Source organism: Colletes latitarsis, chromosome 2 (genome assembly GCF_051014445.1).
Source record: "Colletes latitarsis isolate SP2378_abdomen chromosome 2, iyColLati1, whole genome shotgun sequence".
NCBI lineage: Eukaryota > Metazoa > Arthropoda > Insecta > Hymenoptera > Colletidae > Colletes > Colletes latitarsis.
The window spans coordinates 8,064,915-8,088,728 of NC_135135.1; the positions used below are offsets into that span (position 1 = coordinate 8,064,915).

Consider the following 23,814-nt stretch of genomic DNA (forward strand, 5'->3'; position numbering starts at 1 on the left):
AATATTCCCATCTGTTGATCGTAACACAACGAGACTATTGAAAGTGTTCGAGATATGCGTTTAGAATATTTAATACACACAAGCGTTTGATTGGTTATCGCATAGAAAGAAATAAACGGCAATTGTATATGAGAACTAAAGTGAATGAGACGCTGGACGCGACCTTGAGCGAGTCAATCTCCTCAAGTTTCATCTATCACTTTAGGCGGGATTCGGAATGTATAATTCATTAGGTTCCGATAAACAATTTCTGTCAATCCCCTTTTCATTATAGTAATGGGGTTTTAATCGCGGCCCGTCCTTTTCAATTTTGATTTAAGGAATTTCGAATTCGAGTGTCCTGCGTTCAACGATTAAAAGAAATTTATTCATGTTATGGACCCGTCGGTGGAACTTGCGTCTCTGACGTTTAAAGGAATCTCAATGACAGCACGTGGCTACGGCGGCACATTTGCTTTCAATGAGGATTACAATTGTTAATGTTTCCTTGAAGCAAATGACTGACATTTCTTTCTTTTCAGAGGGAGAAATAAAAGGAACGTTCTTGAATGGGTTCTTTTATTAAAAATCAAAGAAACCGTCGATGTTGCAAATTTATTCGGACGGTTGAAGGTTCACAGACCTTTCAAGGCTGTTTCGTAGCTATTCGCATTCGTAAAATTCATATTTTACAAGGCTCGTTAAACAGTCGTCGCTCAATGACATTGAACGACCTTCGAACGACCTTGACGTCCTGGGTATCTAGGTGAATCGATTAACCGATTATAGTAGATAAAAGTAATGTCTTGCCAAGGGCGAGGTCAAGGGTACCTGCATTGTATGCCTATTACCGATCATTTTCATGGGTAACGAGACATAACGAGGTGCCGTTTCTGTTGGCAAATCACCGCCAAGTGCAAAAGAAATATTTGCCGTAGTCTTCACGCATACACATTTTATTAAATGAGCCTGAGGAAAGGATTAATTTAATTATTTTATATAAAATTTCTCTTTAAAATTTATTTAATGTTTTTCAAAATTTTTACACGTACTAAATTTGTGTTAAAACTGAGAATTAACCATCAGTATCCTCGCAATTATTTAAAAATCCTAAGATGGAAAAATAAAATTTCATTAAAGCCAATTTAGGTAGAATCGTGATAAAGAAAATATATTCTAGGTCTCTATATCGGCAACTCTATTTCTTAAACTAAAATTTCTCTTTAAAATTTACTTAATATGTTTTCCAAAATTTTTACACGTACTAAATTTGTGTTAAAACTGAGAATTAACCATCAGTATCCTCGCAATTATTTAAAAATCCTAAAATGGAAGAATAAAATTTCATTAAAGTCTGTTTAGATAGAATTGTGATAAAAAAAATATATTCTAGGTCTCTATATCGACAACTCTACTTCTTAAACTAAAATTTCTCTTTAAAATTTACTTAATATGTTTTTCAAAATTTTTACACGTACTAAATTTGTGTTAAAACTTCATAAAACTTCATAAACTTCTTAAAATTTCATTAAAGTTCATTTAGGTAGAATCGTGATAAAAAAAATATATTCTAGGTCTCTATATTGACAACTCTATTTAGTTTCTTAAACTAAAATTTCTGTTTAAGATTTACTTAATATGTTTTTCAAAATTTTTACACATACTAAATTTGTATTAAAACTAAGAATTAACCATCAGTATTCTCCCAATTATTTAAAAATCCTAAAATGGAAGAATAAAATTTCATTGGAGCCTATTTAGGTAGAATCGTGATAAAGAAAATATATTCTAGGTCTCTATATCGGCAACTCTATTTCTTAAACTAAAATTTCTCTTTAAGATTTACTTAATATGTTTTTCAAAATTTTTACACATACCAAACTGAGAATTAACCATCGATATCCTCGTAAACCAATTTTTAAAAAATCCTAAGATGGAAGAATAAAATTTCATTAAAGTCCATTTAGTTAGAATTGTGATAAAAATATATTCTAGGACTCTATATCGACAACTCTATTTCTTAAACTAAAATTTCTCTTTAAAATTTACTTAATGTTTTTCAAAATTTTTACACGTACTAAATTTGTGTTAAAACTGAGAATTAACCATCAGTATCCTCGCAATTTTTAAAAAATCCTAAGATGGAAGAATAAAATTTCATTAAAGTCCATTTAGTTAGAATTGTGATAAAAATATATTCTAGGACTCTATATCGACAACTCTATTTCTTAAACTAAAATTTCTCTTTAAAATTTACTTAATGTTTTTCAAAATTTTTACACGTACTAAATTTCTATTAAAACTAAGAATTAACCATCAGTATCCTCCCAATTATTTAAAAATCCTAAAATGGAAGAATAAAATTTCATTGGAGCCTATTTAGGTAGAATCGTGATAAAAATATATTCTAGGTGTCTACATATATCGACAACTCTATTTAGTTTCTTAAATTACGCCGTCATTTAATTCTTTAGCGGTCGGTAGAAATTTGCTTCCCCTTGACTAATGGCCGAGATGCATAACTGAAATATAGTCGAAGCTGAAGTCTTAGTATTTTTTTCGTTGGAAGTATTCTGTTGGTAACAGGAACATCTGGTAGGCGTGGCCCGTATCCAAAAGGATCATTACTTATTGCAGATTTAATGCTCCTGTAATCCTTTGTGTTGTTGATTAAGAAGGGTATTTTAATTTAACAGGAACGATTTCTCTCGGGCGCACCACCGGTAATTACGAAACTCAATTTTGACAAAAATATTGCCAATTTCTCGAGGCACTGGCAAAACGTTTTCATTATCGAAGGGTCTCGAATTTCTTTGGTAACGTATTACAGTAGATATTACAATTGCAAAATTTCCATTTGCAAGTGAGTAGGACGTTCCGACCTGATCCAATTTCGAAAAAAGAATTAAAGCGGAGATCGAACCACGAAACCTGATATTTAATTTTATATCCACTATTAGGGCCATCTTGTTTTCCTCGCTAAATCTCAGATTAGAAAGGTAAACGGATCGTAAAGAAAAAAAATTGCAACCATAATAAAAATTTATTCGAATAACGTCCAACTAAACAATCCACTAAAATGTTAAATTTTGACATGTCATTGAATATTAACACTAGATTTACGGGCTAAGCCAATTTGACTTAAATATTATTTTTTTTAAACATGTTGGTTTTTAGTTATTAATTAATATAATTTTATAAAATCAAGTTTTTGCCAAATAATTTCGTCTAAGAATATAGGAAGTTTTTTACAAAAAAAAATATAAATTTCTTTATTTTGACAGTTTGCATATTTATTTATTTATGTTTCACGAATGTTTATAATTTTTTTCAAGTGAAAATAATCGATACTAACTGAATTATACATCATTGAATAAAGACGACTAAAATTCTTAGAAGTTGATTTAGATTGAGTTTGACGTTTCATTTTATTGGTTTGTTTAGGAATTTTTTTTACAAAGAAAGAATATAAATTTCATCATTTTGACAGTTTGCATATTTATTTATTTATGTTTCACGACTGTTCACAATTTTTTTCAAGCGAAAATAATCGAAACTAACTGAATTATACATCATTGAACAAAGACGACTAAAATTCTTAGAAGTTGATTTAGATTGAGTTTGACGTTTCATTTTATTGGTTTGTTTAGGAATTTTTTTTACAAAGAAAGAATATAAATTTCATCATTCTGACAGTTTGCATATTTATTTATTTATGTTTCACGACTGTTCGCAATTTTTTTCAAGCGAAAATAATCGAAACTAACTGAATTATACATCATTGAACAAAGACGACTAAAATTCTTAGAAGTTGATTTAGATTGAGTTTGGCGTTTCATTTTTTTTCGTCTTTTTAGGAATTTTTTTACAAAAAAAATATAAATTTCTTTATTTTAACAATTTTCATATTTATTTATTTATGTTTCACGAATGTCCATAATTTTTTTCAAGTGAAAATAATCGAAACTAACTGAATTATACATCATTGAATAAGGACGACTAAAATTTTCAGAAGTTGATTTAGCTTGAGTTTCACGTTTCATTCTTTTGGTTTCTTTAGGAATTTTGTTTACAAAAAAAAAATATAAATTTCATCATTATGACAGTTTGCATATTTATTTATGTTTCACGACTGTTCATAATTTTTTTCAAATGAAAATAATTGAAACTAACTGAATTATACATCAATAAATAAGGACGAATAAAATTCTCAGAAGTTGATTTAGATTGAGTTTGACGTTTAATTTTTTTGATTTGTTTAGGAATTTTTTTTTACAAAAAAAAAAAATATAAATTTCATCATTCTGTCAGTTGCATATTTATTTATTTATGTTTCACGAATATTCATAATTTTTTTCAAGCGAAAATAATCGAAACTAACTAAATTATATGTCATTGAATAAGGACTAAGATTCTTGTACCTATTTGGTACAAGGTAATTTCGATATTTGTAAAAGTTATTTCAATTGCTATTTATTTTACATCTAATTACGTAGGGCTGCCATCGTTGGAAAAAATCAGAAAAAATTTCTTTTACCAAATGCATTTTGAAAACAGAATATATACGTAAAAAATGTTTCCATTGAAATTTTTAACAATAAATCTTTCATTTAAATTGATTTTGAACTATTTGTTTTGCAAACAACTTCAATCTGCATCAGTCAATTTGGCTCACATCAGTAAAAACAGGTATCAACATCCGCAAATCTAGTGTTAATATTATTATTTACAATTAATTCTGTTATACTATAATATTGATTAATGTATCTACATATGTTTGAGATTTCAAACAGAATTTATTGACTGCAAAAAATCGAAGGAAACAAATATAGTTTCCATAAAATCTAGAGAAACGTTGCGTCCACAGTTCCGGGACCAAGATAAAAATCAGTTTTGTCGCCGCGAGAAATTAAACGACAATGACGGCGTATTGGTACCATAATTCTCGTACAGTAGGCTGACCGATCGAACGTCTTTTAGCGAGAAGTTAACGAAAACTTTCTCGGACATCGGTACGAAACTCGAGACAGTGGCACAAAGCGAGAGATAAAAATCGTTGATCCATCCCAACTACGATTTGTCACGAACCGAGGTAAAGAAGGGAAGTCAGAATTTCGGGCAACCGTAAACGGGGAAAACGCCTCGTGCACGTTGGGCAGGATTAATCGAACCGAGATCTAATTTGACAGAATCAAAGTTCGAAATTCGACACCAAGCTAGCGCGTTTAATGGAGATATTGGATTACTGCTACACCTTAATTCGACGCGATAGGCGAAACGACCGAGACAAATGGTCCGAATTTCTCGAAGCCCCTGGTCACGCCAACAATAGGGACTCCCGACTGGATTCTCTGATTATAAAAAATTATTTTCATAATTTCCGTGGCTGCAACGAGTCCGGGGATATTTTTGGTTCTCGATCGGTAAGCGATCAGAAATAATATGCTGTCACTTGCGTTTTATTAACTTACTTGTACATCTATGGACCAATCTTTTAACAGAATTATTAGCATAAGAATTGGCATCGTTTATCAAAACCTGCAACTTGTTTGCGTACCGGGAACATTAATTCTTTCCATACATTTTTCACTCGCCCTCTTCTATTAACACCACGATCTCCCAGATTTTATCTTGACGTCTTTATTAATAATTGATTTTGCAATGGAAGTCGGATACATAAATGTAAAAGTCGTGTTTAAATACATCCTGCAGAAAATTTCATAACACAATATTCAATTTTATTTACTTTGCCAATTTTAACTGTGTAATTAATTTGAAGTTTCAATAAATAGTACAATGATTGCAGCGAGTAGGAGAATTCGTACTAATTTTATTTCCAAGCTGATTTAATTAAATACAATTAAACAGAGATGTTAAATTTGCTTCGCTGAAATTGCTAATCAATTTGTTCGAATTGAAGTATAAAATCTCATACATATTGTATTTCCTGCAGAATTTATTTGTAACGTATGGAAGGCTATCAAGAATCTACTACTTCCGGTTTAAAATGATCCGAGTTGCTTCCTGAAGTTATCGCACTTGTATCGCGCAAACGTATTTTTAAATACGAATAAAAATGTTTTTATACTTTCGTTACAGATTGATTATGCTCGAAATTTAATCGGCTCTCGAGATGAGTGTATAAAACACAAAATTTTAAAACGTGTTTTTCTCTGAAAAAAATGTTTCCAATTGCTTTTCCTTTTTACAGATCGGAAAATAAAAATAAGACAAGGTTGATTTTTCGTGGGAAAAATGTGAAAAGAGTTTGGAAAATTTGAAGTTTGAGGGAAATCGTGAAAACTTCTCTCCTCTATCTTGCATTTTATCTATTTTCCACGTTGTAACGTTTGGAGGAAATCGTGAAAAGTTTCTTCTGTATCTACCATTTTATTTGCTTTTTACGTTATGACGTTTGTCCGTAGCGAACCTTTATCGACTCTACTTCGTTGATCCCTGCATTGCAGACCTAAACACATACGTGCAGTATCGTAAAAAGGCAGCCACACGTGTCGCCAGAACGAAAAACTAACACGAACTATACAATGACACTTTTGATCCTCCATTCAACATTGTGGCAGACCGTTGCCGAGAAAAACGTTTTATCTTCGTTCCAAGAAGTTCTAGGGGCGGTACTCTGTAACATTGTGTGGGTCTGTTCCCACGTGACCTTACTTTGTGGCTGCCACAGCCCACAAGACCCCTACATGGTTGAACGAATGTTTCCAACCACAATATGTCTTCGTCCAAAAAATTTCCATCGACATTTCGAAATATCCTAACATTGTATCAGTACAGTTTCTATAAAAACAATTTGTAAAATTTCTTAGATTACCAATCTTCAATCACGAATTTTATTTTCTATTTTAATGATACGTATCGATATCCTTTTTGCCATTTGAATTTGGTAAATATTTTATTTTACTAAATTGATATGTGAATCGGAGTCACATCTCGTTTGTTGCCCTCCCAAAACAATTAAAGAATGAAAATATAAATTTCATGATAGAAATACCTGTGTATTTAATAATATTCTTTATTCTAATACTTTAAATATTCAATTTAGATAGCACGATGAACTTTTGAAGTGTTTATGAGTGTTTTATTTAATGATAAACTATATTATTACATCCCTTTTACCATTTGAATTTAATAAATATTTAATTTCTCTAATTTAGTATGTAAATCAAAGTCACATCTCGGTTGACGCCCCCCCAAAACACTTAAAGACTGAAACTCTAAATTTCACGATAGAAACAACTATGTATTTAATAATATTCTTCATTCTAATACTCTAAATACTCAATTTAGATAGCATAATGAACTTTTGAAGTGTTTGTGGATGTTCTATTTAATGATAACCTCGGTAGAATAAATAATCGTTTTGTGATTGAAACTGCTGGTACGTTTGTGTAATAGAGAATCGTAGAAGGAAGAGTTCCAGCCTTAAAATAAATGTTTTCTTCATGCTATCTACCGAAGAGAATCTTCATCTTCGTTGCAGGAAGTGTGTAAAGACCGTACCCCGAGATATTTAGGGACCCGTTACGACATCGACTTTTTTTGTAGATGTGTACGTGCGTGTGGCACAATGTTGCTTTAGCCGCTTGCTACATTGTAAGGAAAGGGCGTTCGTTAGACCCAACCATAATTTTCTACATTTCTGAAGTCTGTTCCCATAGAGGCGATATTTCTTTAAACGACCGTTACGTTACGAAATATCGCTGCGATGTTTTCAACCTTTTTCCATTCCGTTGGCCCATTAAGTAACGAAGTTTAAATTACTGCCTTTTCAAAATTCGTGTCCATTCACGTTATTGTCTGAGCATTTTATTTAACAGGAAAAATAACCATTTCGTGAAGTATTTAATTATTACATTTTTAAAATTTCTTCATGGAAACTTTCTTCACGACAAATATTATGTTTTGTACATTTTTTTTTTTAGTGGTGAATGGTAATAAAATAAGATATATATAATATTTCGTATAATATTTTTGTAATTCATAATTATTATAGACAAGGTTAAAGCAATATTACAGGATTTTATTTAATAGGAAAAATAACCCTTTCATTAAATATTTAATTATTACAGAGTGAGGACAGAAATAGTTCTCCGAAATTTCATGCGTATGTTTGAAACATTCATAACAACGTGTATTTAGTGAAGAATATATAGAGATTCGAACAATATTGGAAAAGTTGTTCCTTGACCCCGTAAAGTGAGAAAAACGTCATAAAAATGATAAAATGTTAAAACAGCCATAACTGCTAGAATAGTGAATATATTTCAATGAAACTTTTTTCTGAAGTAGAGCTCATGGGTACCTACAAAAAAGTATTAAACAACATTTCCGTACAGCTTCAATCAAATTTATTAAAAATGAAGAACGAATGTTTACAAATCGACAGAGCGTAGGTGTCTAAAGGTGAAAATGAAAAGTTTCAAATCATTCTAAAAAAATTATTTTTAATTGCAGGGGTTAATTACGATCATTTTTGGTGAATATACATACCCCCGAAATCCTTCGCACTTTCGAGAAAAAAATTCAAGAGGTGCCTAAATTTTTCGGTAAAAATAAAAAATTACAAATCGTCCTAAAAAAATTATTTTCAGTTGCAGGGGTCCATTATAATCATTTTTGGTGAATAGACATACCCTCAAAATCCTACGTACTCTCGAGAAAAAAATTCCTTACCGAAAATATAATTTCAGGCCAGAAATGTCACTCAAAAATTTCGTGCATATCTTTAAAACGTCATAATTTCTGAACGGATTGAAGGATTTTAATGTTTCAAAGGGCAAATAACGCGTAATTCAGTGAAGAATATCTAGAAATTCTAACAATATTGGAAAAGTTGTTCCTCAACCCCATAAAATGAGAAAAACCCCATAAAAATAGTCCAATTTTAAAACAGCCATAACTCCTAGAATAGTGAACATATTTCAATGAAACTTTTTTCTGAAGTAGAGCTCATGGATACCGACAAAAAAGTATTAGACAACATTTTCGTACAGCGTCAAACAAAATTACAAAAAATAAAAAACTAATTTTTAAGGAAAATCGACAAAGCTTAGGTGTCTAAAGGCGAAAATGAAAAGTTTCAAATCATTCTAGAAAAATTATTTTTAGTTGCAGGGGTCCATTATAATCATTTTTAGTGAATAGACATACCCTCAAAATCCTACGCACTCTCGAGAAAAAAATTCTTTACCGAAAATATAATTTCAGGCCAGAAATGTCACTCAAAAATTTCGTGCATATCTTTAAAACGTCATAACTTCTGAACGGATTGAAGGATTTTAATGTTTCAAAGGGCAAATAACGCGTAATTCAGTGAAGAATATCTAGAAATTCTAACAATATTAGAAAAGTTGTTCCTCGACCCCATAAAATGAGACAACCCCCCAAAAAATGGTCCAATTTTAAAACAGCCGTAGCTCTTAGAATAGTAAACATATTTCAATGAAACTTTTTTCTGAAGTAGAGCTCATGGGTACCTACAAAAAAGTATTAAACAACATTTCCGTACAGCGTCAAACAAAATTACTAAAAATAAAAAACGAATTTTTAAGGAAAATCGACAGGGGGCAAACTATTTATCTTTATAACTTTCTTAATTTACAATCTTACGCGATAAAAGTTGTTCGTTGCAAAAAGATGTTCAAAATTCGTGGGTGTAATCGGGCTCAAAGAATGGCGTCGGTCCCGTAACGAAGTAAGACGAAGATAACATCAGATATTCGTCCATCTGTGCCTTAACCAGTATGGCCCACCTTTCCCGCCAGAAATTCTGGCGCCAACGTTTCGTTCGGATTCGTTAACTGGAATCCGTTCGGTTGCTAGGGACCGGACATTCGAGCGACACATAGCCGTAAATTACACGAGGCTCGAAAGCGCGCGATTTTTCAGCGTGCGTCGGGTACAGGAAAAGGATCGCTCGTTCCGATAATTTTCGATCTGGCCTCGCATATTCGATCGTTGAAATTTTCTCACGCATTTTCTGCCGCGCTAATTACCAATGCACGACAGATGCTCGATAACTCGCGTCGACAACGTTGTTCGTTGTTCGTGACGCTATGTCGAATTGTGAATACGTACGATAAGTACGTACGTCTATCTTGTATAGGTTATTCACCCATAAATCGTCCTTTGCGTACTTTATATACCCATAGTCCTGTACAGTGATTTTTTTAACACGCTTCGTTTACATTCCAGGACTGTTCAGAATTCTACTACTTGTAAAGCGTGTTAAGATAAGATGACAAATAAGTCTCGACACAGAAATTTATTCCATCGAGTTATTCATCATAAATTTATTCTACGATTTAAACAGTACTTTCAAAATTAGTTTACCTTTTACTTATTCGATGTTTTTACGTAGATACAAATTTTGTTTGTCTTTTCTCGTGAATGTTGTACATCGAAAATTTGAAATATATGATAAATAAGTCTCGTCACAGAAATTTATTCGATCGAGGTATTTATCATAGATTGATTCTACGATTTAAACAGTAATTTCAAAATTAATTTACCTTTTACTTATTCGATGTTTTTACGTAGGTACAAATTTCATTTAACTTTGTTTACAAGCGTTAAATATTCATTAAATTTTGTTTGTCTTTTCTCGCGAATGTTATACATCAAAAATTTGAAATAGATGATAAATAAATCTCGTCACAGAAATTTATTCGATCGAGTTATTCATCATAGATTGATTCTACAATTTAAACAGTAATTTCAAAATTAATTTACCTTTTACTTATCCGATGTTTTTACGTAGATACAAATTTCGCTCATCTTTGCTTACAAGTGTTAAATATTCGTTAAATTTTATTTGTCTTTTCTCACAAATGTTGTACATTGAGAATTTGAAATAGATGATAAATAAGTCTCGTCACAGAAATTTATTCAATAGAGTTATTCATCATAAATTTATTCTACGATTTAAACAGTAATTTCAAAATTAATTTACCTTTTACTTATTCGATGTTTTTACGTAGATACAAATTTCGCTCATCTTTGCTTACAAGTGTTAAATATTCGTTAAATTTTATTTGTCTTTTCTCACAAATGTTGTACATTGAGAATTTGAAATAGATGATAAATAAGTCTCGTCACAGAAATTTATTCAATAGAGTTATTCATCATAAATTTATTCTACGATTTAAACAGTAATTTCAAAATTAATTTACCTTTTACTTATTCGATGTTTTTACGTAGGTACAAATTTCGTTCAACTTTGCTTACAAGCGTTAAATATTCATTAAATTTTATTTGCCTTTCTCACGAATGTTATACATCGAAAATTTGAAATAGATGATAAATAAGTCTCGTCACAGAAATCTATTCGATCGAGTTATTCATCATAAATTTATTCTACGATTTAAACAGTAATTTCAAAATTAATTTACCTTTTACTTATTCGATGTTTTTACGTAGATACAAATTTCGCTCATCTTTGCTTACAAGCGTTAAATCTTCGTTAAATTTTGTTTGTCTTTTCTCGCAAATGTTGTACATCGAAAATTTGAAATAGATGATAAATAAGTCTCGTCACAGAAATTTATTCGATCGAGTTATTCATCATAAATTTATTCTACGATTTAAACAGTAATTTCAAAATTAGTTTACTTTTTACTTATTCGATGTTTTTACGTAGGTATAAATTTCGTTCAACTTTGCTTACAAGTGTTAAATATTCGTTAAATTTTATTTGTCTTTTCTCACAAATGTTGTACATTGAGAATTTGAAATAGATGATAAATAAGTCTCGTCACAGAAATTTATTCAATAGAGTTATTCATCATAAATTTATTCTACGATTTAAACAGTAATTTCAAAATTAATTTACCTTTTACTTATTCGATGTTTTTACGTAGGTACAAATTTCGTTCATCTTTGCTTACAAGCGTTAAATATTCATTAAATTTTATTTGTCTTTTCTCACGAATGTTATACATCGAAAATTTGAAATAGATGATAAATAAGTCTCGTCACAGAAATTTATTCGATCGAGTTATTCATCATAAATTGATTCTACAATTTAAACAGTAATTTCAAAATTAGTTTACTTTTTACTTATTCGATGTTTTTACGTAGGTACAAATTTCGTTCATCTTTGCTTACAAGCGTTAAATATTCATTAAATTTTATTTGTCTTTTCTCACGAATGTTATACATCGAAAATTTGAAATAGATGATAAATAAGTCTCGTCACAGAAATTTATTCGATCGAGTTATTCATCATAGATTGATTCTACAATTTAAACAGTAATTTCAAAATTAATTTACCTTTTACTTATTCGATGTTTTTACGTAGGTACAAATTTCGTTCATCTTTGCTTACAAGCGTTAAATATTCATTAAATTTTATTTGTCTTTTCTCACGAATGTTATACATCGAAAATTTGAAATAGATGATAAATAAGTCTCGTCACAGAAATTTATTCGATCGAGTTATTTATCATAGATTGATTCTACAATTTAAACAGTAATTTCAAAATTAATTTACCTTTTATTTATTCGATGTTTTTACGTAGATACAAATTTCGTTCAACTTTGCTTACAAGTGTTAAATATTCGTTAAATTTTGTTTGTCTTTTCTCACGAATGTTATACATCGAAAATTTGAAATAGATGATAAATAAGTCTCGTCACAGAAATTTATTCGATCGAGTTATTCATCATAGATTGATTCTACGATTTAAACAGTAATTTCAAAATTAGTTTACTTTTTACTTATTCGATATTTTTACGTAGATACAAATTTCGTTCATCTTTGCTTACAAGCGTTAAATCTTCGTTAAATTTCGTTTGCCTTTTCTCGCGAATGTTGTACATCGAAAATTTGAAATACATGATAAATAAGTCTCATCACAGAAATTTATTCGATAGAGTTATTCATCATAAATTTATTCTACGATTTAAACAGTAATTTCAAAATTAGTTTATCTTTTACTTATTCGATGTTTTTACGTAGGTACAAATTTCGTTCAACTTTGCTTACAAGCGTTAAATATTCATTCAATTTTATTTGTCTTTTCTCACGAATGTTATACATCGAAAATTTGAAATAGATGATAAATAAGTCTCGTCACAGAAATTTATTCAATAGAGTTATTCATCATAAATTGATTCTACGATTTAAACAGTAATTTCAAAATTAGTTTACCTTTTACTTATCTTTGCTTACAAGCGTTGTACATTGAAAATGTGAATGTTCGTTAAATTTTGTTTATCTTTTCTGACGAATGTGAAAATTTGAAATTCCATCGGTTGCTCGTGCATCGCGACACTTGTGGAAATGTATGCAGGCAGGTGAATCCCCGTGTAATCCTCGGTGTTAGTGTACAGCTCAACGCTCCTTTCACCTCGCGTTACTGCAATAAGTCATCCCCACGCGAACAGGTGCAACTTGTCGTGGCTAATCCGATTAATTATCGTACCGCGGAAAAGGGACCGGAAAACCGACAGTTTTGGGTTTGCTCGCTAATTGCTTCACATTTTTGGCGATTAAGTAAATAGAAAGCCGACCACCTACATTATCTGGAGGTAGATACACACGAACCCGAGATAAAGGAAATGCGGAGACGGGTTAATGGGCACTCTTCACACTTGCTGGAGCTAACAGTCTTTTTTGCTTTCATAGTAAAAGCATTAATGGATGATTAACGATACCGGGCAGACATGAAAGTGCACAGTTGCGCAACGTTGCACCATTTATTTATATTCTATACTTTTGTCGGAATTTATATTGTAATTAAATTCGTTTGCATCGTTATATTTTTTTATAATTGTTCGGCATTGTAATCTCTGCAGTTTTTACGTAAATGTTTAGCTTTGAGGATCTCGACAAAATTTATAAATCTGGAGAGAATTTCAATATAGAAATTAGGTGGAATTGTAGAGTGTAATTTTTCTTTTTTTTATAGGATTTTGTAATTTTGTGTAGGATGTGTTTGTTATATAGAATTCTGTAATAATAGTGTTACAGTAAAGTCAGTATGAAAATACGATCGCAGCGCCGACGTCTTACTCTCGAGCAGTCGGTAAAAAACGAACCTACTCTTCCAGCTGCTGACTTTATATATTCTCGTACCAGTTGAGAAAAAGTTCATCTTAGCACGAACGAGTTACACGAGTAGACCTTACATATTATGGACTTTCGTGGCCCAATCTGACTGCCATACCGACCTGAAATTTATTTATGCAGTAAAGCTCGTGGATACCAACAAAAAAGTATTAAACAATATTTCCGTAGAGCGTTAAATTTATTATAAATGAAAAACGAATTTTTAAGAAAATTAACAGGAGCTAGGAGCAAAAATCTTTTGACGAAATTAAAAAATTTCAAATCATTCTGAAAAAATTATTTTTGATTGCGGGAATCAGTTACAATCATTTTTTGTGAATACACATACACTCGAATTCCTACGCACTTTCGAGAAAAAAATTCGAGTAGATGATGAAATTTTTCGACAAAATTAAAAACTTTGAAATCGTTCTAAAAAAAATTATTTTTGGTTGAAGGGGTTAATTACAATCATTTTTTGTCGATACACTTACCCTTGAAATCCTACACACTTTCGAGAAAAAAATTCAGGAAGATGGACATATTTTTCGGCGAAATTGAAAAATTTCGAATCGTTCTGAAAAAATTATTTTTAGTTGCAGGGGTCGATTACAATCATTTTTGATGAATTGGTATACCCACGAATTCCTACCCATTTTCGAGAAAAAAATTCCTTACCGAAAATATAATTTCTGGCCAGAAATGTCAGCCCGAATTTTCATGCGAATCTTTAAAACGTCATAACTTCTGAACGGATTGGACGATTTTAATGTTTAAAAAAGCAAACTACTCGTATTTTGGTGGAGAATATGTACAAATCGCAAAAATATTCGAAAAGTTGGTCCTTGACCCCGCAAAATGAGAAAAACTCCATAAAAATGGTCCAATTTTCAAACAGCCATAACTCCTACAATAATGAATATATTTCAATGAAACTTTTTTCTGAAGTAGAGCTCATGGGTACCTACAAAAAAGTATTAGGCAACTTTTCTGCAGGGCGTCAAACAAATTTATTAAAAATGAAAAACGAATTTTTAATAAAAATCGACAGGGGGTAGGTGCCTATATTCTTCGGCGAAAAAAAAAAATTTCAAATCGTTCTGGAAAAATTATTTTCATTTCCAGGAGTCAATTACAATCTTTTTTTATGAGTAGACATACCCCCGAAATCCTACCCATTTTTGAGAAAAAAATTCTGTAAAAATCGGTAGGTGCAAACATTTTTCAACGAAATTAAAAAATTTCAAATCATTTTGAAAAAATTATTTTTAGTTGTGGGGATCAATTACAATCATTTTTGGTGAATAGGCATACCCCCGAAATCCTACCCACTTTCGAGAAAAAAATTCTTTAAAAATCAGTAGGTCCAAAAATTGTCGACGAAATTAAAAACTTTCAAATCATTTTGGAAAAATTATTTTTTGTTGCGTTGAATACACGTACCCCCGAAATTCTGTGCACTTTCGAGAAAAAAAATTCATTACCAATAATATAATGGTCAGAAATGTTTATTTGATATAAGTGCTCCAATATAGAATTTCAGAATGATTGAGAGTCCATTATGACTGAAACAAATAACTGTAATAGTTAATAAATAACGGATGTGATACTATAACCGAGAGATTAATTGTTTCTCTTCCAATTCTTCTGTTCCAGGCTAGTCGTACACTCGCACCCTGGGAACATTTGTTGTCCTGTCCGAACTGTTCTTTCCCATGTCACGTGGACGGCGAGAAGAACGTGGGAACGTGTTCGAGACAAGGTTGCTTGATGGAATTTTGCACCTCGTGTTCGTCGAGGCCGCACACCGGTCCTTGTAAAACACCCCTGTTAGCCACGCCGACCAAGAGGAACAAACGCCTAATCGTTGGCTCAAGACAGAGCAAACGGAACCTCAGGAGATTATAAGCATTTTCATCGGGAAACGTCCATCGTCGAACAGAGTTTTACCAGAAGAAGGTTTTTCTTCGACCGTAGCCACGTATCTTAAGAAACGTTAACGTACAGTCCTTCAGCTGGGTGGACAGAAGTTCTGGTTCGTAACTGAAACGAGCCATCCTCCAAAGAATCGTAAAATGAAAGTGCCAGATGGATTGCTAAGTACCAACGTCAGACATCGATTTTTCCATAATTCTACACGAGTCAGTAGTTAAACACAAAGTATTTAACATCGTTCGACTTGCCAAACTTCTCTTCTCTTCGTAGTACCAAGTAAAACGGTTATCTCCGTAACTGAACACATTGCACTTAGCTCCGTCGGTAACTTCAATTCTACAATTCGTCGGTAAGGTAGAAGTTCAAAGGAATGCGCTGTCACGAGTAATCGTCAATTCGAATCTGTTTTATCGATTCAATCCGGTCAGGACTGCGATGCAAACGGAGTCTTTCGGAGTGTAGCAAAAAATTCGTCCAAGTTTCGGTCCGCTCCCTCGTCGAAGCTCGTTGTTTATTCGACGTCGCGTTAGCGCCGAGTTTATGGTGTTTCGGGAAACCGTTTGTTCGCCAGTTCGCTTAATTTCCCGTTCGTAAATTTGCACGATGCAAAATAAACGATTCCTCTAAGAGTTATAAATTTGTTATATTGCAATCGTCAGGGCTTTTAAGCGCGCCTTAAATTTCGTAATCGAGTCGGTGCAACCGAGTTTCGACGTTCTCCCAGAGTCTGAACGGCGGGAGACAAGAGGGAGATGGCCGAAGATCGCCGATTAACAGCACGGACAAGAAACGAAGAGAGAAAGAGAGAATATGAGAAACCATAAAGGCCGACTCGTAAAACCTTTAAGGGGTATGGGCCCGACACTTCGCGTCGACCACTTTTTACTTGCTCGAAGCCATCGTGCATCGCGGACTAATGAAGCTAGCACGGGAAAGACGGTTACTATACCGGGTGTGTCACGCACTGAAAATGATTCGACAGCTCCTTTAACGCGTGTACCCTGTTTCCTGTTTCTTCGACATACCTATCATTTAAAAGCTTCCTAAAAGAAAGGTTTTAAGTAAAAACTACCCTGATCCATGCGTGGGTCAATTGGACGGTAAGCTTATTAAACGTTGATCTAAAAACAATTCTATTTAATTCTTGCACGACAATAACTTAATTTTTTTTTAAATTTAGTGATTTTTACAAAAATTTTCTCGAAACTCAGAAGTCAAGAACGTCGTGGAAAGACTATGATGAATATGATGCTTGAAACGATTGCAGAACATTTAATTTGTTTCGGCGCAAGCATCGGTCGATTTTTGTTATGCTGTTTTGAAGATTTCAAGATCACCCTGAGTCTTTTAACCTATTAGCCTGCGAATTGGTTCCGCGACTGCCATGAACGACGTGGCATTCGATTCTGCACGTTGTTCCAGCTCACGCGTTAAAAATTAATTTCAGTAATCCTTTATAATCCAGCGGGACTTTGAAGGATCGTATCTAGATCTTTGTAACCTGATTTAAGCATACTATCAATATGTATGAATTTGGGGGCTCGAAGTAACGGTATGAGCTATAAACAATTTCTTTCGTTTTCGAAAATTTACATTTATTAAAATTTATAAATTACTAGCTTTTATCATTGGCATATTTTCCCCCAGAAGCAAAATATAATGTGGATTATAGTGAATGTTATACAAATTTATTTAAAAACAGAGGGGAATATTAAAAGTATCTTAGATACAGTGCAAGATGAAGCTGAAAATTTCTAGAAAAATAAAATTAGTAAAAAGAATAGGCTTTGTAAAATTAGTAATGGAAAGTTTGGTAGAAGGTGTTAATTAACAAAAGTTCTAGATGATATTGGAGCAAGTTCACCAGTGTTAAGTAATAATAGTTCTGGAATAGTTAAATAGTTAAAAATGCTGGTGTGAAATGTGATCTCGTAATATAGTATTTAATTATGTATTCGACTTCGGTATTTCGAGATATCGTGGCCACCGTGTAGACACTTGGTAAGTAAATAATAGAAGCAAGACCATCATTGTAGCAATAGACAGAAGGTGTCTTACGACGATAGTCTTCTGTATACTTCATTCGAATGAGGTGTCTAGACGTTGAGATATGAAAGGTCGAGTATATCTATCGGTTGAATTTGTTTAAATGTCGTTCGACGAACGCATTGTTTAACCTTTTATAACCCCAAGCGACACCGAGGTCGTGCACCCATGTATCTATATTTTCAAAATCTGATTCACTGTGGCATTAAAACACTAATGTAGCCAACTATTTTTTTACAAGACAGTTTAATAGGTTTATTAAAAATTACTTTCTACTATCAGATTTGAACAGTACCCCATTTTACAAATTTTATCAGAAGCACAAATATGGCCAGCAATTTTTTTTTTATAAGATAGTTTAATACTAGTTACAAGCTTTCATAGTTAATTGAAAATGATTCAAAGATTTTTCTAATTTATTAAAAGTTATCAATTTACATTCCATCATCAAACTTTAACAATATTCCCTCTTATAAATTTTATCAGAAGCATCGATGTGGACAGCAATTTTTTTTTTATAAGATTATTACTAGTTACAAGTTTTCATAGCTAGTTGAAAACAATTCAAAGAGTTTTCTGATTTATTAAAAGTTATCAATTTACATTCCATCATCAAACTTTAACAATGTCCCATTTTATAAATTTTGTCAGCAGCTAAAAACAGAGTGGATTATAAAGGATTAACATGGTTGAATTTTTTTTTACTATTATACACAATTTTTTCATGGAACGAAATATAACTTATGCTTAAAAGAGAATGCTGAAAGTTGCCTTGAAATTTTAAAAACTAAAAACAAGAGAAAAGTGATCTGCCTTATACAAAGTGTGTCTCATAATTAGTAGCGCGACAAAAAATGATTCTGCATACAAAAATAAATAGGAAACGTGAACAAATTTTTAAAATCGATAAAATCAATTTTGAAGATTCGTTGCACCAAACATAATATCAAATTAATTGCTTAAAAATAATATTTCTGGTTATAAAATTGTTTCCAAATGTTACAAATTTAGTTTGTAATCAGATTCATTACATCGAAATTTTAATTGTGCGCGTGCTCCAAACAGAGACGGGTACAATTTTATTCGACGAATAAAAACTTGGAATATTTAATCGTGACGTTATTCAAGTAAGTTTTTATTCGTTCAACTCGGAAACTCCATTCTGTAACTCAAATTTTAATTTTCTACTCAACGCATAAAAATAGTTCATATTCTATATTCGTCATTTTTATCTACATAAGAGTTTTTCAGATCAATTCTCTCAGAAACAAAGACTCGAGTGTACTAATTTCCTTCCACGTTCTCGATCTATTTTTCATCATAGTCTTTTTTAGGGAACGCCCTGTATAGAAACGAAACCGCTGCAACCCTTCTTACCAGCTGACCTCCTTTATCGCGCAAAGATCGTCTCGTGCAACGATAACTGTCCAACAAACTGCTCTTCACGGCGACTCGATTCATCGAGCATTACTTTTTCTCGACGAAGCATGCCAGTTAGTCCCTCGTTCTTTTCTCCCGGTGGCCGTTTCGTTCGCTGAATTAATTTGCGTTCATTTTTAATTCCGTACCAATAACGGCGACAAAAACCTTTCGAACTTGATCGACAATCGTCGACGTTTCGATTCCTCCGCGAATCCAAATTTAATCTTTTTACCATTTTCTCCCAACCTTGGTGTTTTCTCATCGAGAAAACGGTTTTTAATTCTCTGGTAATCCCTCGTGGAATCGTTTCAGCGTTTTCGAATTTGCTGGACGGCAGGGGCGTTCCCGCGTTATTATTTTAAAAGATGGCGAGTAATCGCCGGAGAAACAGAGACCCAGTTCGCGCGATTTAATCGTCGTCTTACCTCATTGTTCGCAGAATCGCAGACACACGATGCGTTCTCTTTTTCTCTCTTTGTCTGTCCACTGGCGAATGACGCTATATTCTCTGTCGAAAGGGAACAAAGAAAATGTTTTGCCTCGCGCCACGTATTGCTCCTAGTCTCATAAAATACGAGATCGAAAAAGAGGATTGCCGTGACTCGTAAGGGGGTCGGTCTAAAAGTATTATCGAAGTATGTATAGTCGTACGGAATAATAAGGTAGAAAGAAGCGTGTAATGCGAGGGCAGAAAAGTTTGCAGAGACGGAAAATAGCCGGGTGGCAATGACAAAAACTTTCACGCGAGAAGAAACCTATTCCAAACAACATTTTGCGCGCGTTGCAAGTTCGCAACCGATACTTGAAAATTCATTTTACATCATAGCTGAACGATTCAACCCGGTGGTACCAGAAAAAGTCGATCTAGAACCCTTTTAACTACAGTCCCCTGGGTAAAAGACTATAAAAGATAAGCAAACCAACGAAAAGATAACTTTCACTCATTTTCTTGTGCCGATAAATAGGGGTTGAAGTGATACTCATGAATAAAACGTTTCTATGTTGGTTCTGAAATGATTCTGATGCGTTCTTATGTCAATTTTGCATCGTTTCTGCATTCTGCCACAAATGAAAAATATATCAATTTCTTCAGAATGTTGCCTTGGGTATTTTCAATTCATATTAGTGCTTTGTTATTGCGTTTTATATAATAGTAAATAAATCATACATAGCTTTACGCTTGTACAATAAGTACAAATGGATAAAGCGATAGAACTTAATAAAATCGTTTAATAATTGATATAGAACATAGAATCGTTTCAGAACTGATATAGAATAGCTTAGAAACCATGATCATTATTATATCACTTCGATTTTTAAGGGGGTATTTCCATTTGGGGACGTCGATTTTATATTGAAAAGAATTTCACAATATTATTTCGAACAGATATCGAAGTTTGGAGAACTGATGTGGTAAAGCTAAAATTGGGGATTGATATGGGCTTTCCCTTATAATATCGACAAATTAAATAATTTTTTAAACACTGTCGAATAGTAACACCAATTTTAAAACTTTGTCTTTGTGCACAAAATTCTCATGACTGTAGTTAAGGGTTGACACAAGCATCGACTACTGTTAACCCTAATCCTACCAGTATATGGCTTTAAATTTGTAGAGTCTGCAACTTAATTTGTATAACAATGAAGTTTCACGTATTTTATTAGTTGATAATAAACTCATCGACAGAAAAAATCACTTAGAAATTAGATGCGCAACAAACGACATTTCGACATCTCAAGAACTTACAGTTATAAATAGATCAGGAATAGATCATTACTTATGGACCAGTATATGGTTTTAAATTTGTAGAGTCTGCAACTTAATTTGTATAACAATGAAGGAATTTCTTTCCCATATAATATCGACAAATTAAATAGTTTTTCAACACTGTCGAATAGTAACACCAATTTTAAAGTCTCGTCTTTGTGCACAAAATTCTCATGACTGTAGTTAAGGGTTGACACAAGCATCGACTACTGTTAACCCTAATCCTACCAGTATATGGCTTTAAATTTGTAGAGTCTGCAACTTAGTTTGTATAACAATAAAGTTTCACGTATTTTATTACTTGATAATAAATTTATTCACTTAGAAATTAGATGCACAACAAACGTCATTTCGACATCTCAAGAACTTACAGCTATAAATACATCAGGAATAGATCATTATTTACCTAAAGTGGTTGTAAATTATTTCTTAAATTTCGTTTCAACCAAACAAATCTGTTTCGTAATATAATAATACAAAATTTTATCTATAAATTTCTTTACAAATACTATAGCTTCTCACATTCTGACCTAAAGTCGTATCCTGGTAGGATTGGAGTTAAAGAAACCCCCCAAAAAGTATTAACTACAGTATTAATCGAGCGTGTATCGCGTTTCGAAAGTATCCCGTGAATCCTGAATATACTTTTCCGTTTTATCAGGTTCCCGTCGTTGCGATTTCGATTTTGCGTAATTCTGATCGTGGACTATGGACGTTCGTTTCCTGAAAAATGTTTTCGCCAACATTGCTCTCGGGTTCTCGAGATTCTTAGCCGGTACAAAATAAAACAAAAAATAAAAAAAAAAGGGAAGAATACACTTCTGTGCCATTGTGTAATTTACGCCATAAGAATTGCCATAACGTATTTCGTTTTAGTGCTCTAGGCAAAGGAAAAGGAAGAGAGCATCGCTGCAGCGCAACAAGATGGCGACGCTTCTCTTCCTTTTCTTTGGTCACTCTCCTCGGGAGCCATACTTTATTTTTTACATTGTTTTTAGCATCTAGTACGCCGCGTCGATTGTACGCACACTCGTTTTTACAGTTTCGGCGAAACGCGAGTTTCTTTTAGTTTCATTTTTTATTATTATTATTATTTCACGTTCAAACGTTATTTTTGTACCGGTGTATGCTGGATCGCAAAAGACTGCATGTAAATAACCAGTGCATAGTAATATATTTGTATTTGCTTGGACTTTCCTGATCAATATTCCCCCTTCGCTCGGTTCTCTTCATTTTTGTGTATCCGCACGGTTTTCGTTTTTTTCCTTTTTAATTGATGGTTTTTTTAAGAAAATATTTTCCTCGTTTTACGCGTGACGAGTTAATCGTTTGGCTTGTTTAATTTTTATTTTTGGCGAGTATGGTATTTAAAAAAAAAAAATTCAGGAACAAGCTGAGCGCTTAAAAATAAGGAAAATTAAATAAAATATGTATCTTACGAAAACCAGTGACGATTAAAGCTGAGCAAAACATGTCTCATCGGTATAGGGCCGGATATATTGATCGTGAAATGTCCATTTTGTAAAGAAAGAAGTTTAAAGCTTATTGATGCGTCTCTCTAAGCGAAAATCTAAATATTTTCTATGAAATGTCGTGACAAGTTCTGTGTTCCGTTACTTCTACATGTTTCCGGTCACCGTTTTACCGTTTGGTTAAGTGTTTATTTATTGCAACGCATCGTTTAAAATTTATGCCGTGAAATTGGGAAATATTGTATCGTTTAAACTCCATTTTCCAGTCTACGAGAAAATTCGAGAACTGGTTAAATATATACTTATACTTTAATATGATTATTTATATTATAATATAAATATATATTTCTAACTGTGCGAGAGTATGATGCTCTGATAAAATTATTAAATATTTCAAGCATTGTCCACCCTAAACGAAGCAATAATTATCAGAAGATCGTATGCTCGTGTTGTGTCTCAATTTTCCGCATGCTACTCGAAAAATCATTACAAATATTTTAATTAAAAATGATCCAATAATTAAATAATATTTTCCATGAAAAAATTCGAGAAATTATCGTTTGAAATTTATTAACGATTACGATAAAGAATAAGTTAGACAAATGTCTCGCTCGAAGTCGCTTGAAACCAATATGGCGGCGGTCGAGCGAAGTTCCCAACATTTCGCGGCACAGGTTTTCGAACGATGTCTACGTTTTAACGAACAGAAAGACTACGAGCCTATTTATTGTACGTTCTTAGCATAATCAGCCTGACAATTACCACAAAATTCGATTACCGTATCAACGAACAAAATCTCGAAATAATTTTAAGTGAATGGGTGCAAACGAGCACGCGCGACATTTCTGTGATATGGGACAATATCATTCCAGTGTACGTAGTGTTTTAAATAATCGTTAGACGATCATTACGCTCAAAGACTTAATCAAAAGAACGATTACGTTGTAGATATATCGTTAGGTGTATTTTTTTTTTTAGATCAAACGATAGAAATTCGATTTTAATTGTTATTATAGTATTACGTATCGTCGCCCCCGAAAACGGCGGCAAAATTAAATCGTAAAAGATGTCCAGCGAGGGTCGCGTGGATTGTTTTGTGAAAGTTGGGAAAAAAGATA

The 23,814-nt window shown here is 32.5% G+C and overlaps 1 protein-coding gene across 1 annotated transcript in view; it reads left to right on the forward strand.

Annotated features, from left to right (window-relative positions):
- LOC143348811 (uncharacterized) overlaps nucleotides 1-17,077 on the forward strand; it is a 69,218-nt gene extending 52,141 nt beyond the window's left edge. Inside the window, exon 2 of the mRNA XM_076779436.1 lies at nucleotides 15,710-17,077. Within this exon, the coding sequence (XP_076635551.1) occupies nucleotides 15,710-15,961 (252 nt within the window). The 3' untranslated portion in view covers nucleotides 15,962-17,077. The remainder of the gene's footprint in view (nucleotides 1-15,709) is intronic.
- The last annotated feature ends 6,737 nt before the right edge of the window (nucleotides 17,078-23,814 follow it).